A 19083-nucleotide genomic window follows, 5' to 3' on the forward strand; every position below is an offset into this window, starting at 1 on the left:
GTCCACGGTGTCGAAGGCCGCAGAGAGGTCAAGGAGGAGGAGCAGGGAGAAGTGACCCTTGGATTTGGCTAAAAGTAGATCATTAGTAACTTTGGCCAGGGCAGTTTCGGTGAGTGGAGGGGGCGGTAACCGGATTGGAGAGGGTCGAGGAGGGAATTGTCTGAGAGGTGTCTAGTGAGGCGGCTACAGACAATCCTCTCAAGTAATTTGGAGGCAAAGGGGAGAAGTGAGAGATGGCGATAGTTAGCAAGAGAGGTGGGGGTCAAGATTAGGTTTTTTGAGGATGGGAGAGATAAGAGCGTGTTTAAATGAAGAGGGGACTGCACCAGAGGAGAGTCAGTAGTGACAACAGTCAATAGTATGAGTACCTGCGTAAAGTGGTTAAGACGAAAATGGATAACAATAGACAAATATGAACAGTGTCAAAAAAAAAAAACAACTAACTCAGCTTTTAGCTTCAACAACCCAAATTACAACCAAATGAGATCCCATGCTTTAGACATTCAATTAATGTGTCAGGTGACATTGTACTGGGCTCTATTCAATACATCACAGACTCGTAACCCCGGGGTTTGTCAATGCGCTGACGTCAACGGTTATCACTCCCTCTAAATCTCTTAAAGGATTGAAGCACTTGACAACATTTAAATGATTAGTAACGTTATCATCTTAAGACTGTTGCTGTGAATAGCTCCCATACTCCGTAAGAGTTCTGTCTACAAAGCTTATACTATAAACGGACTGACATTGTCTTTTATCCTATGATTCCTGTATATCCTGTTTATATCTATGGAGAAGCTCTTTGAGGAGTTTATCATCTATATCCAATAACATGCTATATTACTTACTGGGCTAATCTTATCCAATGGATTATTTTGGATATATTATATATTAAATTTGTCTGTGATGCTATAAGTTAATTTACATTATTATTGTGAACCCTTTTAGCTTGGAATTTTAATTGATGTTTTATAATAAAGGATTTGTATAATTTTTATCTGGTTGAAGCGCTTTACCATTTTTTTGTGTAAATTTGTTAGCTTTATTTATCATGGCTGGAGACAGGCAGGGCTGGAGCAGGTGTGCTCCCTGCATGTGTATGATGTAGAAGGTCGATAGATAAGACACAAGTATAAGGGTGTGGAAGTACCACCGTGCAGGCTACACACAGTTCTATGTGAAGCACCCACACTAAGACTGGTAGGAACAACTGTCCAAGAGACTAGTGAATAATCCTACTTATAGAAGTGCCCCGATTTCCTACTTCTCACCTCCATGTGGGCAGCTTCCTGTCCAGACGGGTGTCCTTTGTCTCTATTTGGAGGGCTGGGGAGATTTGTGCTGGGCTAAATCAGGCCTGGTGGTAAAGCAGCAACTCCCAATGTGTGCAGCTTAGAGGTCCAGGTCCTGCAGCCGCAAACCAGAAGTGGCTAGATGAGAACCAGAAGTGGCCGTCCGCGGTCCACTCCAGTAGTCACAGCCACAACAGAGAGCCAAAGCAGCCAGGAAGGGTCCCGATAGGAGCCAGCAAACCCCAATAGAGGCGCCCAAGTTGCAGGGATTGCTCCCACGCGACAGCCAGGGAAGACCGTGTGTGAGGCTGCAGGGGCGATCTGAGCCACAGGGGTTCCTCACAGAGGGGTCAGAGTATAGGGGAATCTCACTAGGTCCCAATAGGTAGAAGAAGGGAGAGTATTGAAAAAGGACATCTAGTTAAGATGGCGTTCAGGCCATGCCCCCCTCCCCCCTGATATTTTATTAATTTCACATTCCGTATTACTGGTTTTGAGTTACCAATGAAATGTGATAGGCAAATACAATATATATTAATTAGACAAAGGGAGGAGACTGAAGGATAAAGAAAACTATACATGGTCACTTTTAATTGGCTTACAGTGTGTTATTTAGGCTTAAATTGTTATTCTTTAATAATTCCCATTGGGCAATGTTTTCCATAAATGTCTTTACACAACATAGCTCATTATTCATTAATTTTTGTTGATATTCTAGAGAAATCCTAACGGCATATTGATTGTATTGAGCTCTTGGATGAATCCACGTTTAGGTCTATTTGATTTATAAGTTTTTTGAGCAATCTAAGCTTGGTCATTCACGAATATAACATTTGGAATAATCCTTTTTCTTTCAATTGAACCCCCCCAGATATTTTACTAATTATGGCAGAAGAATCGTGCTGCCTGATCCCTTCTCAAAAGGGAACTATGCTTCATAATGTCAGTGGATTTTTGTTCAGCAAGAACAAGCAGCGAAGAGAACATTGTTACTGGGATTGCACAGAGCGAAATTCTGGGAAGTGTCCAGCCTATGCCATCACAAGGGAACTGGCCCATACCCGAGAGCTGCTCTCACACAGTGAGCATAATCATCCACCCAGGGCAGAAAAAACAGATGTTGCTGTTGCAAGGTCAGAGATCAAAGACTGTGCCCGACATACCTTCGAGACACAAGCAGATATTATTCAGCATGTAACCAATGAGATGCCTTCCACCACCACGTATTATCTTCCTAATCCTGAGGCACTAAGTCAAGTCGAGAAGACGGTGAGACGAGAAGATATCCCGGCACAGCCCACGTCCTTAGTCGACATCCAAGTGTCATCTAATTTAACAGAAATCAGCGGAGTCGGATTTCTGGGCAAAGACATAAAAGATGTAAGTGTTTATCATTCATATCTTCTATCATTGAAATTTCATGGCACATTTTACTTTCTCAAATGTACTTTTAATAACACTGTTAATTTGTTTTGCAAGGTATTTCGAATCCTTTTCAGATAAAAAAAAAATATGATTGTGACTGTGACAGTCTGTAGGGGAAGAGGAAAGGAGGGGATGTTCTTCCTGCACAGTTTATCTGGGTTTCTTTCTTACCATCAGTAACCGATGGTTAATGACTTCTCCTACTGGTGTTACCTTGCCACCAGACACCCGCCTACTGTGAATGCCAACTGCGAAATAGTTGTAGGAGATTTCAGCTGCCACCACTAGACTCCTTTGCGGGACCTAGAATTGCTTATTTCTGGGGTAGTTGGTATAGCTGCTGCAGTGCCTCTGTACTGACCGGTACCTCCTGACCGCTTGCTATGGATCAGGACTGCTGGGTAGTGGGCAGATTCACTGGGTTCAACACACGACAGCCGGGGGAACAGATTAGAGTGTAAGCTTTTATCTGTTGGTCATAGGATACAGCAGGTAATGGTCTCAGGAAGAATCTTCAAGCAATGGTGGTTTATTGCTCAAGAGTCCTGACAAGGAATTTTACGTACCTGTTAGTGGTACTGGTATTCATTCATAAGTTCTGATGGAATGATACATTACATGGTAAAACAGAGTTCTTTTGATACAGATTCTGATACCCATGTTGGCAGGGGGTAACCTAACCCCCTGATGCCAGCTACCACCGCAACGTCATAGATATTATATTCGATAATTAGCATCAGGATGCAGTATCTTCATTAACCTTGGAATTGACACAATTTTATACTTTAACAAAATTGATATCAATCTGTGATTTCCCAAATCACTTTGCTGATTACATTATTCATGTAGTTTGTCTATGTTTTTAACAAGACAGAATACAGGCAACTACCCCTTGCTGTGTATTCAAGTGTTGGCCACTCACAAATGGTAAAAGGTCTAATTACCCTAATTGGGATTTTCTCTAGAACAGTTACAAAACCAAATCATGACATACTGTCTCAGAAATTACAAAACAAATTTTCTCCAACATGTGCCTTTTGTATCAGAAATCAGTACATTTCTAATACAGAAATATAGCACAGTATAAAAGAATCAATACATTTGCAGTTATATAAATTAGTGCACTGTTATTTAGAAGTGATCCAGCCACACTGACTATTGACATTTCATACCCATCCCCACCAGGGGATGTGTCTGGGTGATGACTATATCATTGTGTGTGTCAGGTCCCTATAAGGTGTGAGGATGTCACTTTCCATCTCTCCATGCAGGAGTGGGAGTATTTAGAAGGACATAAGGGTCTGCACACAGACATGATGATGGAGAATTACCGGCCCCTCACATCACTGGGTAAGAGAAGATTTCACCACAGCTCTGTCTGTGTGTACTGGAGGTGCCTTCACTGCTTGTAACAATATATATATATATACCAAGCACCATGGTTGGTAAAAACATCCTAGAAAATCTTTTTGGGGAGACAGTTGTGGTGGACAAATACAAGAATAAAGGGGAGGTAGATCATATGTAAAGTAGTAATGATAAAGGATGTTGAAAAATAGATGATAATGGATTGTAAGGAAAATCAGAAATGTGTGGGGGCATTTAACTTAAAAAGCTTTGTCGGTTAGCTAATATTACCGGTTGGGGTCCCACACTCTCTCCTCATAGTTCCAATCCCCACTGCTACCCTACACTTACACCGTTTATAGGAGCATCACATATGCTTTAGTCTTTCATCACCGCTAATTACAAAGGCATCAGAGCCTATGGGTGACCCTTTCCTATTGTTTGAAGCCCTTAGGATTCCTATTGATACTATCAAGAGTAGTAGTGATGATGAAACTCTAAGTGGGTTTGTTGCTCCTATAATGGCTTCTGTGTAAGAGTGGTAGAGGAGAGGGGGTGGTGGTGATGGAGGACCTGCTAATGAGTAATTGTGTAGAATTTGGAAGGTCCCTGAATGCTGGGTCAATCCATATGAAGTGGTCCATCCCTGGTTTAAAGTGCTCTAATAAAAAAAAAAAGTAAAAAAAGATGGATGACTCAAAATCTGTCAAATTTCTGAGTACATTCCCTAAAAAAATTGCAGCTCTGAAATTTTATTCCTTCCCACTGAAATAAAATCCAAACATTTACTTTTTTTAAAATCTGACAATTAACTTTCAGCTTAAATTTTAGTCATAAGGAAGAAGAGGTAGGGAAATAGTTATGAAATGTGCTGAAAATAATGGTTTTCATCCCAGCTTTCTATGACTTTTCTGAGCTGAGATATTGCATTTTCCCCAAACATCAGCAACAGCAAAAAATGTCATACGTCATTATACAAATATGGCCACCATCCTCATATGAAGGTAAATAAAAATAAAGTAATGGTGGTTTCTAACTACTAACTTACAGGTGTCATCACACACAAAAAATAACAAAAATTAAAATGGTCAAGAAACCAATTAATTTAATTCTGGACCATTGGATATGGACTGACCATTCTGTGGTGGGATCAGGGTTTTTTTTGGTTAAAGCGGTAAACTACAATCCCTGATTTATAATACATACGGAATAGACAGTGAGATTTATACTCTTGGTTCACAGAATTAATAGAGAGGGTAAATTAATATTTAATAAAGCTAACCACCATTATTTTTTTCCAACAGAACTACATAAAGATCCAACTGTTCTTATTAAGGAAGAATCAGTCTCATGTGAGGGAGGAAACCTGAATAACATTTATACACGTACAGATCATGCACAATATGTATCTACTTATATTAAAGAGGAGTCTGTATCATGTGAAGAAGGAAATCTCTCACACACTGACCTTTATACACCCACAGATCATACACAATATCCATCTACTCTTATTGAGGTGGAATCAGACTCTTCTTTCAGTGGAGAATTATTTAATAATATCGTCAGCTATGTTAGTTACCAGAGCAAAAATGTGAATGATCACACTGACGACAAATCTTGGTCTTGTTCTGAATGTGGGAAGTGTTTTACAACGGAAACAAACTTTCTTATACATCAGAGGATTCACACAGGCGAGAAACCATATTCTTGCCCTGAATGTGGGAAATGTTTTAATCAGGAATCATACCTTTTTAGACATCAGAAAATTCACACAGGTGAGAAGCCTTATTCTTGCTCTGAGTGTGGGAAAAGTTTTAACCAAAAACAAAACCTTTATATGCATCAGAGACTTCACACAGGAGAGAAACCTTATTCTTGCTCTGAATGTGGCACATGTTTTAACAGTAAATTAAAGCTTATTACACATCAGAGAAGTCACACAGGAGAAAAACCATATTCTTGTTCTGAATGTGGAAAATCATTTACCAGTAAAGCACATTGTAATACACATAAGAGAATTCACACAGGAGAAAAACCATATTCTTGCTCTGAATGTGGGAAATCATTTAATTGTAAATCACATTGTAATACACATCAACGAATTCACACAGGAGAAAAACCATATTCTTGCTCTGAATGTGGGAAATCATTTAACAGTAAATCAGACTGCAATAAACATCAGAAAATCCACACAGGAGAAAAACCATATTCTTGTTCTGAATGTGGGAAATCATTTAATAGTAAATCAGGTTGCAATAAACATCAAAAAATTCACACAGGAGAAAAACCATATTCTTGCTCTGAATGTGGGAAATGTTTTATCAGTAAATCGAATCTTATTACACATCTCAGAAGTCACACAGGAGAAAGACCATATTCTTGTTCTGTATGTGGAAAATGCTTTACAACGAATGGGAAGCTTCTTACCCATCAGAGATATCACACCGCAAGTAAGCCGTACTCTTGCTCAGAGTGTGTTAAATGTTTTTCCTTTAAATCGGATCTTGTCGTGCATCAGAGAATTCATACAGGATTAAAACCATATTCTTGCTCTGATTGTGGGAAATGTTTTAATCAGGAATCACACCTTGTTCAACATCAGAAAATTCACACAGGTGAGAAACCATATTCTTGCTCTGAATGCGGGAAATCATTTATTAGTAAATCAGATTGCAATAAACATAAAAAAATTCACACAGGAGAAAAACCACATTCTTGTCCTGAATGTGGGAAATGTTTTATCTGTAAATCAAAGCTTATTGAACACCAGAGAAGTCACACAGGAGAAAGACCATACTCTTGTTCTGTATGTGGCAAATGCTTTACAACTAATGGGATTCTTCTTGGTCATCAGCGATATCACACAGCAAGTAAGCCGTACTCTTGCTCTGAGTGTGGTAAATGTTTTTCTACTAAGTCAGTTCTTGTGCAACACCAGAGAATTCATACAGGAGAGAAGCCATATTCTTGCTCTGAGTGTGGGAAAGCTTTTACCAGTAAAGCACATTGTAATACCCATCAGAGAATTCATACAGGAGAAAAACCATATTCTTGCTCTGAATGTGGGAAATCATTTAATTGTAAATCACATTGCAATACACATCAGAGAATTCACACAGGAGAAAAACCATATTCTTGCTCTGAATGTGGGAAATCGTTTAATAGTAAATCACAATGCAATGCACATCAAAGAATTCACACAGATGAAAAACCATATTCTTGCTCTGAATGTGGGAAATGTTTTATTGGTAAATCACAGCTTATTACACATAAGAGAATTCACACAGGAGAAGGATCATATTCTTGCTCTGAGTGTGGTAAATGGTTTTCATCTAAATCATATCTTGTTGTACATCAGAGAATTCATACAGGAGAGAAACCTTATTCTTGCTCTGAGTGTGGTAAATGTTTTTCATCTAAATCAGATCTTGTTGTACATCAGAGAATTCACACAGGAGAGAAACCTTATTTTTGCTCTGAATGTGGTAAAGCTTTTAGCCAGAAACAAAACCTTTATATGCATCAAAGACTTCACACAGGGGAGAAACCATATACCTGCTCCGAGTGTGGGAAAGCTTTTAACCAGAAACATAACCTTTATATGCATCAGAAACTTCACACACGAGTGAAACCATATTCTTGCTCTGAATGTGGAAAAGGTTTTACAAATAAAGCATCCTTACTTAAACATCAGAGAAGTCACAAATGAGAGGCCACACATTTGCTTTGAGTGTGGGAAAAGTTTAACCAGAAATTAAACTTTGTTTTACATCAAAAAATTCACACGAGTATACCTATGTGTTCTGAATTGGGAAAATGGCAAACTTTGTTCTGCATCAAAATGCAGGAAATGGTCTTCTAGTAAAGCACTTTCTTATGCATCAGAGAAGTCACACTGGAGAAAAACTATAACTTTGTTCTAAATGTGAGAAATGCTTTAAATGATTGTTGAGTGGCCAGTTAGGTGCTGATGCTTAGGAGCAGCTTGTGAGGCAGAGATTCAGCAGCCGTATTTGTCAGCAGGATGGGGGGTGGGGTTCCATTGTTAGGCCGGCCTGGTAAGGTTGGTGAAAGTTGTTCAGTTATCAATCTCCTATAGAGAATTATGGAATCTGCCTCTGTAATTAATTCATGGAAGTACCAAGCTCCTGCTTCTCTTCAGTCTTGGGAAGTTTAAGACTCTAAGGAGTTCTCCCAAGAGGAAAGTGAAGTGTCTGAAGTCTTATACCCAGGAGTTTTCTTGTGTCCTGACAAGCATTTTAAAAGGAAACTGGGTATAAAGGACTTAGAGTAAGCCATCAGGCAGACACTAGGGGCCTGAGTCATTAAGGCACACATACTGAGCGCATCGTGCAGTTGTTCGCAACCGTTCGTAAATCGGTTCTGCATACTCTCGGGGTCAGCAAGGTGCGGATCTCAAGATATGTTTGGGGTTTACTATGGGTGTAGATTGACTCTGCTCTACTAGACCAAACACTACAGGATGCAGGGAATATGAAATCTCAAAAGAACGCAGAGAAAAAAAAATATTAATCAATTAATGTTACCTGTCAATAATAGTCAGTTATGATTAGAGATGGAAAATGTATATAAAAAAAATAATTCTGTTGAAAAACATTTATTAGGCTGTCCTTAATGTATACTGTACATAAAATAAATTTTTACAGTTGCACCTGATTGCAGACACATGTTATAGCATGCATACGCTACTGACCCAGGACTTGGACTAGATCCTTAGCTGGTGCAAGAGATATGGTAGTAAAACAAGAAACTTTCACAAACACAGAGCTTCATTTTGATGTGGCTGCATTCGCTTCAGTTTGGCACGACCACATTGTGCATCGAGTACGGGCACACACCCATTCCTCACCCCGTTCATTCCCAGAAATCGTTGGCATACGCAGCGGATTTGCTTTCGTTGACGGCCGAGTGTCCTCGTTCTGGGCATGCGCACAAGGGAATTGCATACGATACGCACAAAAAACGTCCCTTAATGACTCAGGCCCTAGATATTTAGGACAGCGTGGAATTAAGGATTCCTGTCTATGTGCTGATCAGTGATCATGGAAACATATTTTCCTTCCCTTTCTTCCAAACAGTTGGAAGACGTGAGGCTTGGTTTAGTCTGATTGTAATTTCAGATCTTCCTCGGGTTTCAATCCCCTTTATTCTTCCCGTTACAAGATACCGATGGATCGGAAGCTCTGATTTAGGTATATGCACCCATAGCTTGCTTCGCTAAGACCACCTACATTTGCTACCTTATGGGATAGAAAAGTAGAGGCTACCCCTAAGTCATTTACATGGCAGCAAATGCCAAACCTGCTGACAGTCAACATGATGAACAGATTAATCACGTGGGATATACAGTGGTGGAGGCCCTCTGCTTTTATTCCTGGTTTGTTCCCACCACAGATGCCAGGTTGAGAGAAACAGGAGTAATGGTTCCAGTCCCAAATAAGCTAGAGAATTTAAACTTTTTCATCTAATCTTTTCCCATTCTAGGACTGTTATCCCTGGATATCCAATTGTGGATGGACAAGTTCCGGATGGAGTCATTGCGTACTGTAATCTTCAACAAGGTGCAAGGTGAGTCTATGGTGTCATTGGACATCAGGGATGTGTACTTGCATATCTTGGTGGAAAGAACACCAGTGTCTCCCCAGATTTGCTGTGCGGTTCTACTATTTTTAGAGTGGACTATGTGTATTGGCTTGTCTTCTGTGCCAAGGGTTTTATCAGGGACAAGGAAGAGATGTCTGACCTTTAGTGATCCGGTGGTGCCTGTCATGCCTACCAAAAAGATTTGCAGATCAAGGCGAGGCATTCCTCTACTTTGTGGAAGGATCATGTTCAGGAGACAGACCAGCCCTTCGAATTTCGAACTAGCAGAGGGTGTTCTTGACAGATGAACAAATCCTCTCCTTAAAGGGGTTTGTGAAGAATGTTAGATCAAAGATTGGTGTCCACTTTTGTCCTATGCACAGATGGTCGTCTCGTTTAATGCAATGCACTTTGCATGGTTGCATTTGAGGGAGTTTCAGGTCGAGCTTATGGAACAAATTTAACCATTATTAGCTGAGCAAGTCATTTGACTGTCTCTAAGGGTTTGCTCATCTGGTGGCTGAAGTGTGACTTCCTTGCTAGTGGGTGTTTTTTCTTCTTGGGATATGAACACTTCTGTTTATGGATGCCAGTCTGGGAGTCTGTCACTATTCAGTGTAGCTCCAGGGTATTCAGATGTTTCAGATTTTCAATGCCCTTATCAGAGCACACGCTGTCTGGTGAGGAAGGGCCGTATGATATTGCAGTGATATTCCTCAATCATGAGGTAGGAACAAAGTGTCCTGGCTATGAGAAACCTGCAGGATCTTATGATGAGCCATCATGGCATAATGGACTCTAGGGGTGAAATACTTGGATGCAGTTATTCTCTTGAATATACTCAGCATGGCTGATGGTCTATTGTGGCATCTGCCTCTATGATCAGATCTGCTAGGTCAGGTTTTTTCTGCTTCAGAGTTTCTTGGCTGGCTGTCATGTTGTGGCTCTTAAAGCCTAGGGTTTTCCTGACTGAGTGGTTCAGATCCTGCTCAAGGCTAACAAGCCGGTTTTGTCCAGGAATTATCTCCTGGTGTGGAAGATGTATATCTCCTGGTGCGAACAGAAGGGGTTTCCTATATTATTCTTTTTGCTTTGGCCTGTTTACTTCTCTTCTTGCTGGAGGGTGGTTTGAGACTTAGGCCTAGATTTACTAAACTGCGGGTTTGAAAAAGTGGAGATGTTGCCCATAGCAACAAATCAGATTCTAATTCTCTTTTATTTAGTACCTTCTACAAAATGACATCTAGAATCTGGTTGCTATAGGAAACATCTCCACTTTTTCAAACCCGCAGTTTAGTAAATATACCCCTTAGTTCCTTGAAGGTCCAGGTGCCTGCCTTATATAGTTTTCTTGAAAACTGATGTTTTTACTTGAAGTACAGCCTTTCAGAGAGTGATGCACGTGCAGCCACCATACATCATCCCGGAAACACTTTGGATATTATCCTGGTGTTGACAGTCTTGCTGCACATTTCATTTTTGCATTTTGAATTCTAAGTTCAATTGTGGACACTGGACGCCCACACTTTATGCTCTTTGTTCATGTCTTGATCTCCTTGTTAAGGTTCCAGGTATTTGTTGTTCTCTCCTCTCCCTTTTTGTTCTGTAGTCCTGGTTCTGTCCTCTGAGCTTTGTTAGAAAAAATCTGAAATGTCCAGCTGACCAATGGTTTATTTTAGCAGGAGCTTAAATTTTGCCTTCAAATTTAAAAGTGCTCAGGCTCCAGTTACCGCACTCTATACTCCAGTGATATCCAATGTCCCCTATTTAAGGATTAAGTGTAAAATGTAATAACTTACTACTGCTTCATTTAGTTACATTGGACCAACCTGTCACACAGACAACTCAACCGCATCCCTTCACTGTCAAAACTCTATGCTTTGGTTGTACTTCGCATTTTGTCCATGGATCATCAGCAGCAGCTATTTATATAGCGCCACTAATTCTGCAGCACTGTACAGAGAACTCACTCACATCAGTCCCTGCCCCATTGGAGCTTACAGTCTAAATCCAATAACATACACACACAGACAGACAGAAATAGAGAGACTAGGGTTAATTTGAAAGCAGCCAATTAACCTACCAATATGTTTTTGGAGTGTGGGAGGAAACCGGAGCACCCAGAGGAAACCCACGCAAACACGGGGAGAACATACAAATTCCACACAGTTAAGGCCATGGTCTGGAATCAAACTCATGACCCAAGTGATGTGAGGCAGAAGTGCTAACCACTAGGCCACCGTGAACTTAACCAAAAAACAGTCCTCCATTTATTCAAGTTTACTTGTAAGTCAGCAAAACAGCCTTGTGAATCACTAACAGTTACTTATATACCTGTGTTAAGCTGTTGTATAGAAGTTTTTATCTGCATGTAAATCCTGACCAATAATAAAGAGAATATGAATAAACACATTTGTAATTTACTTATGCATCATAATTCATGCCGGTGATAAACTCTTCATATATACGTGTGCAGAATGTGGGAAATGTTTTACCTGTTTTGTTTTTTTTTGTTTTTTTTACATCATACATTCGACATAGGACAGAACCATATTTATGCTCCTATTGAGAAATGTTCTGTGAGCAAACGCAAACTATGTACACATGAAAAAATCCACAGGTAGAAAACATGTTTGTTATTATAGAGATATAGCCTAATGTCAAAGTTTTTCTCTGTCAAATATTTATACATTGAATAAAAATTTACATGTAAGTTGATTCAGCTGCTATTTCTGATCTCATTTACTTGTGAGTAAAGTAACTCGGTATCCGTGTATATGTTAAATGCTTTATACAATTGGTTGTACAAAACTTCTTGCAAAGTTCTCTATCTTTGGATAGCGTGAGGGACACAACATCATGTAAATCTGATGGTATAAAATGTGAAGTAGGTGGCGAATAGGGACTGATTTAGAGTTGAAAGTAAGTGATTTGTGCATTGTAAAGAAGCGTCTTGGCGCAAATTGATGCACTGTGCATAACTTGTATCTGTATTTTGAGTTGCTATTATCTTACATTTAACCCCTAGCACTTGTAGAGCCGGTTTAGGTGCATTAACCTATTTACCGGTTTAGGTGCATCACCCAATCTGTGCTCCTTCAAGCGGGCACTTAAAACTCACCTGTTCCTTAAGGCCTACCAACCATCCACTTAACCTCTCACCTCTTCTGTTTCTCACTGGCTCCCTTTTCTCTCCCCTTTGCTTCACTGGCTCCCTCTTGTGCCTGATTTTGTCTACCCTCCCTTAGGATGTAAGCTCGTATGAGCAGGGCCCCTCTCCCCTCCTGTCTCCAGACCTGTTCTTCCGCTCCGTCTTTACAGTATTTGCCTGCCTGGAGTTTCTGAAGTTCTGGTACTTTGTGTTTATTGTTCTGTATTGTTTTACCCTGTATAGTCTACTGTTTCTACCATGTACGGCGCTGCGGATACCTTGTGGCGCCTAACAAATAAACAATAATAATAATAATAATAATAATTAACAAGCAAGTTCCACATGGTCTGGACCATTGTCACAACGGACACAGGCCTCCTAGATTTGGGTACCGTGATGTTACACTTGCGCCTTCACGGGACCTAGTTGCCTGAAGGTGCAAGTTGCGAGCTAGGAAGCCGGCCTTTGACTGCATTTGGTTTTGTGAATTTCTAGGCTCTTGGCCTTTCTCCAAGGTGGTTGGTCCGTGGGTCTTAGACTCAGCTCTCTGAGAGTCCATGTTACTGCCCTCTCTGTCTATCTCCGGAAAAAAATTGTTGCTGGAAGTGAGGACCTTTCTTCAGGGGGTCTTGCATATCCAGCATCCTTCCACTATCTCCTTGGATCTGAACTATGCTTCAGAGCTCACCCTTCAAACCATTGAGCACGGTCAAGTTCAGATTCCTCACGTGGAAGGTGGTTTTTCCTTTGGCCATAGCATCTTCACATAGTGTCAGAACTTGGAGTCCTTTCTTGCCGCCATGATAGGGTTGTTGTGTGGATGGTTCCTTTTTTCAACCCAAGGTGGTTTCAGGTTTCACCTGATACAGGAGATCATAGTCCTGGCTTTCCTGGTGCGGGATGGATCTTTGGCCTTACAGTCCGAGGAATCCTTGGATATTGTTTGTGCCCTTTACATATATGTCAAATGAATTTCAGACATTTGCAAGACAGATGCTCTCTTTTTGCTGTTGCAGGCTTATAAGAGTGGACGGCTGGCTACTAAGCAGACCATCACCAGGTGGATCACATCCACCATTAGGTAAGCCTATGTCATGTCAGATCGGCCTGTGCCTAGCCATATTGCCACCCATTCCACCCGCTCAGTAGGTGCTTCTTGGACTGCACGAAATGGAGTTTCAGCGGATCAGCTTTGCGGAGAGGCCACGTGATCCTCTCTTCATATCTTTACTAAGTTTATCATTTTTGCGTTCTCGGACGACAGTTTTGCCTGCATTGTTTTGAGTGATGGGCTATCAAAGCATTCCCTCCCATAGGGGGCTGCTTTAGACAGTCCCCATGGTAGTAATGTCCCCCAGATAGAAGGATTTTTATACTTGCGATAAATCCTTTTCTCTGAGTCCATCTGGCAGTGCGTTCCCTCCCTTCTGCTCTTTTCTCGGTTGTCTTACCCTTCCTTGTGGCTTTATAAATACACTGAGGATGCAGGGGTTGCAGAGGGGAGGAGTCTGTAGGGTAAACAAATAATTAACTGTTTGAGTGCCAACTCCTAGCTCCCCTCATGCAACCCATGGTAGCAGTGTTCATGGAGTCAGAGAAAAGGATTTATTGTAAGTATAAAAATCCTCCTTTTTCACAGTTCACCCCCAAAGGTGGGATGAGTTTGATACAGGATGCCTTGGTCTTAAGACATGTTAATTAAGCAGCTCCTATTCCTTACACTGAAACAAGGTTTCTGAAGAGGGGGAGATGTGCACAGCTCTGCTGGCCCCCTATAAAGCTGGGATACCTTACACCCAGGCAAGCGCTACTTTTAATACTGTGCAGCTGCAGTCAGCCTCTGAAAATGCAGCGGGCTTCATATAATTGGCTACTGTGCACGTGCCAATCGACACGTGCAGTCTGCATTTAATGAGATTACATCATCACGTGTGAAGCGTTCAGCAATGATCGCTTCTTCACAGTACCTACCAATTGTGGTCCAAGGAAGAACAACTGGCGAACCGGCGATAGGGTCATGGGTGCCGGAGTCTCATTGATACGCATGGGGAGCTGGTCTAATTCAATCCCACAGAAGAGTTACTGCAGCACAATGATAGAAAGGTGTCAGAACAGAGAATGCTTTGCAGCTTGTTGTATAGCTGCAGACCAGTCAGAGTGCCCATGTTGACCCCTGTCCACCAAAGGAAACACCTACAATGGTAATGTGAGCGCCAGAACAGGACTATGGAGCAATGTAAGAAGGTGGCCTGGTCTGATGAATCACATTTTTTTTTTTTACATCATGTGGACGACTGGGTGCATGTGCGACATTTACCTGAGGAAGAGATGGCAACAGGATGCACGATGGGATGAAGGAAAGCCGGTGGAGGTGTGGTGTGGTGCTCTGGGCAATTAATGTTTGCAGATGATGATTTAAGGCTTGTGTGCGGCTGCTTGGCTATGGAAACCTAGTCCATGAAGTTCCTGACAAACGGTTCTTGTTATGACACTGCTTTCAGAGACCCTTTGGACCTAAGTAGTGAGTGTTGCAGCTGAGGAAAGATGAGTTTTTGCGCTACGAGATTCAGCACTCAGGGGTCCCTTGAGATTGTTTGGCCTAATTGCTTTGTGGCTGAACTGTTGTTGTTTGTAGATGTAGCAACTTCAAAATAACAGCACTTACAGTTGACCAAGGCACCTCTATCAGGGCAGAAATTAGATGAACTGACATCCTATGACACTGCCTCGTTGAAGTCACTCAGCTCTTCAGTACGACCCATTCTACAGCTAATGTTTGACTATGGAGATTACATGGCTGTATGCTTAATTTTATGCACCTATTAGCAATGGGTGTGGTTAAAATGGCCAAATGCACTATTTAGGAAGAGTGTCCACATACTTTTGGCCGTGTAGTATGTCTCTATAGGCATTGAGAAATCTTTGGTCAGGAGAGCAAAAAATGTTTCATCTCTACAACTTTGTTTAAATATTTGACGAGCAGCCAACCCTTTTTTTTGTGTACTCTGGTCAAATAATATTCTCTCTGTAGTTGCAATATATCAGTGTATATGTTTTCTAGGTTATATATTTGATTTTTATTTGCCCTGGCTAGCTCATTTTCTTGTTCTAACTTAACAGCAAAAAAAAAAAATACTATAGATCTTCATTTCAAGCCAGTTTTCACCTAATGTATAATATACTTCCCTATAATAATTAGACTAGGATAAATGATACGTATGTCCCACCCAAGGGCGAGAATTTATTGTCCCCTGAAGAAACTAAATACTTGCAGCTTATTTTTTAACACTAGAGACCTTTGTCATTAAGGGCTCTTACAGTGACATGGCGGAGCCAGTGCCTCATGCAGAGTAGGATGCCAGTGTGAGTAGCGTATCTTGCATAAAATCACAATACGCATAAAGCCAGCGTACGTAAAGTAGTCTGTGCAGCCATTCACACATCTGGAACATACAACCCCTATGACCTAAAAGCCAGACAGTGATCATATCAACACACTAAAATGCGTATTTTGCCCTATATTCCAGGTAAGGGACCCAGTTTTCAAAGATGACTGAGTCCTACAGGATACAATATTATCCGCCTCTCCCCTCATTATTACTCAGCCACCCGGGTCGCTATGTTGTAGCGCAACCAACAATCTGGGATGTTTCCTGCACTTTGACTAATAAGAAGCCGTGATACTGCCCCGGGCGGTCATCAGGGGCTGGCTGGTTGCGAAGGGATGTGCTTATAATGGGGACAGAGAGAGCGATATGGAATTTGCTATACTTTAAAGAACCCCTTTACTTCAGCACTCTGATATCTGTATTTGCTAGTTTAATTGCTTTCATTAATTGTAAAGTCCTACATGTCACTTTAGTTAGGCTAAATGTTGATATTCCATTTTGGCTTCTGCCCTGGAAGCACTTATTTTATATCCATCTCTACTAAGCCATTTGTGGGTCAGCGGCGGGGCCAGGTACTAATGGAGCGGGACATGAAGCTTCCCGCCCTGTTCCATCACACAGACACCACATGTTCCCCTCCCTGCTCTAATACACAGACACCCCATCTCCAATCCTGCTCTAATACATAGACACCCTAACAACCTCATCCTACTCTAGTACACAGACATCCACAGTGATCATATCAACGCACTATACAACGTATTTTTTACCCTATATGCAGAGGTTGGAGATGTGGCAATAGCACTGTTGTGCACTGTCTGTAAGTATGTGTCCAACCAGGGGTGGCAAAATAGAACTCAGGAGCCAGTCAGAGAAATATAGAAACCATTAGAAAAGTTTAAGCAGCAACATCTATAGAAATTGCTCCCAAAAATTAAGCCATTGTGGGAACAGGTACCTTATGGTTTAGGAAACAATGCAGACTCCCAAGAACAGCACCTGAGTGGTAGATTTTCAGAAAAATACAAATTATGAATGGGACGCCTCTATTTGTGTAAAAATGGTGAGAGGAATACAAAATGCAGGGTTCAGTTTGTGCAGAGAAACAGAGATGGGTGAACTAGTCTGAATTTCAGTGACTTGCAAATTTGATTGAGCAATTGTTGTAGATTTACTTAAAATGTTAGTGCTCCGGAATATCGAAAAATCAAACCAATTACAGTCCATGAAAATAAGCCAATCAGCAAGGAACTACCAGATGTTACATGCCTATAGTATTATTAATGGAGATCCCGACCCCTCTGACACTCATCCCTCCTGAATTGTTCTAGAGGAAAACGTCTGTGAATGTTGCTATTTCCTTGTAATCTGTTATTAGTGGCCTCCGAATATTCTAATCTTCATCATTGCCAGTCATCTGTTTATGTTACAGCTTACTTAGTTCTCCCTATAGTGACTTCCAAACTATTGGAGTCCACTAGATGTGTATACGTTTCTTGCATGTACAGTAAAACAAGTAAGTTGCACTTGCGGCCCCTATTCCTGGAGAGGCAGATAAGAGGTGTGTAAGTACAACTGAAGTATAGTAAAGATATGCACATAGCAGTGTGGCACAACCCTATTCTGAGTAGGCTGAAACCCCAAATACACCTGTTAACAGCGGGTACTCGACCCCTGATGTCCTGGAGTTGATGTGTGCCCACCAAAAACATGGTGACATTTGAACCAGATGGCTGCCTTGCTGGCAGTAATAGCAAAGCCTAAAGACATCAGGTTGCATCGAGACTGGCTTTATATTAGAGATGCTCAGGCTTGGTTCCTCGACAACCGAACACACCCGAACTTAGGGGATCTGAGTACCGAGCCGAGCCGAAAACAAGGCAAAACATCATTGTTACGTCGTCGGATCTAGGATTTTTGGATTCCTTTTTAAGATCCAACATAACGGTGGGTGGCATAATCCCAAGGACATTTCCATTTTGCACCATTTTTCTTTTCTGCCACTGCTGTGTACCAATGTGTCCTAGATGTGCTAGGAACTGCCGTGTGTTCGTGTCATTGCTCTGTCGCTTCCCATACAGCCAGGTCGCTGCAGTATTTTTCTGAAATTGTAAGAAAATAATATTGTGATCTGTGAGGTGGTCAAAATTGACTGCAAATGACTTGAAATTAGTGTTATTGAGGTTAACAATAATGTAGGAACAAAAAAAAGAGCAAAATTATGTGATTTTTAAACCTAAAACCAAAATCAAAACACACGAGGGCGGTTTTGGCAAAACCAAAACACGAAGCTAATCCAAATCCAAAACCAAAACCACTTCACGGGGGGTCAGTGGGCATCTCTACTTTATATCAATCAGTATAATGTCATTTTTTTATTTTTATGTTATTTATAGATATTGGGCTGGGTGATCGTCTGGAAGATAGCCCAGTAAACACTGACTTGGTGTGGGAGGATTGCTGAATAACAACGGGTAAATACTACATCAATCCCTGTGGGCAAATAGCTTGTAGGTGCCTCTGTATCGTGACAATAATATTTTAATAACTATCCACCCATATCCTCAGCGACATATTTATTCCATGTCTAAATTTGTGGCGACCTTCTTCTCTTCAGCCATAGGACGTTGGTATTATTTTTATTCCAGAGCCATTATCTTTTTATTAGTCCACATGCATCACCTTCTTACTCTTCTCTTTAGTCTTCAAATAATCCTTGGAAATAAAATAAAAGCCACTTAGTACGTATATAGACTTGCTCCACAAGGAGCCGTAACACACATGGCATGCCTGGTAGCACCTGTGTGTATATCAGGACAGCCCAAGCAGCACTGCCAGCAAAGGGACAGCGACCAGGGAGGGAAACCATGGAGCA

The 19083-nt window shown here is 41.1% G+C and overlaps 3 protein-coding genes across 7 annotated transcripts in view; 1 reads left to right on the plus strand and 2 right to left on the minus strand.

The window, feature by feature from the left end:
- The window catches only part of LOC142159778 (uncharacterized), a 627000-nt gene that overhangs the window by 353202 nt on the left and 254715 nt on the right, over positions 1-19083 (minus strand). The window lies entirely within an intron of this gene.
- The window catches only part of LOC142159899 (uncharacterized), a 335145-nt gene that overhangs the window by 79152 nt on the left and 236910 nt on the right, over positions 1-19083 (minus strand). The window lies entirely within an intron of this gene.
- The window catches only part of LOC142160624 (uncharacterized), a 102080-nt gene that overhangs the window by 12979 nt on the left and 70018 nt on the right, over positions 1-19083 (plus strand). Inside the window, 3 exon segments of the mRNA XM_075215486.1 lie at positions 2164-2672; positions 3989-4067; positions 5369-7661. Coding sequence (XP_075071587.1) covers positions 2178-2672; positions 3989-4067; positions 5369-7661 — 2867 coding nt within the window. The 5' untranslated portion in view covers positions 2164-2177.

Source organism: Mixophyes fleayi, chromosome 6 (assembly GCF_038048845.1).
Source record: "Mixophyes fleayi isolate aMixFle1 chromosome 6, aMixFle1.hap1, whole genome shotgun sequence".
NCBI lineage: Eukaryota > Metazoa > Chordata > Amphibia > Anura > Limnodynastidae > Mixophyes > Mixophyes fleayi.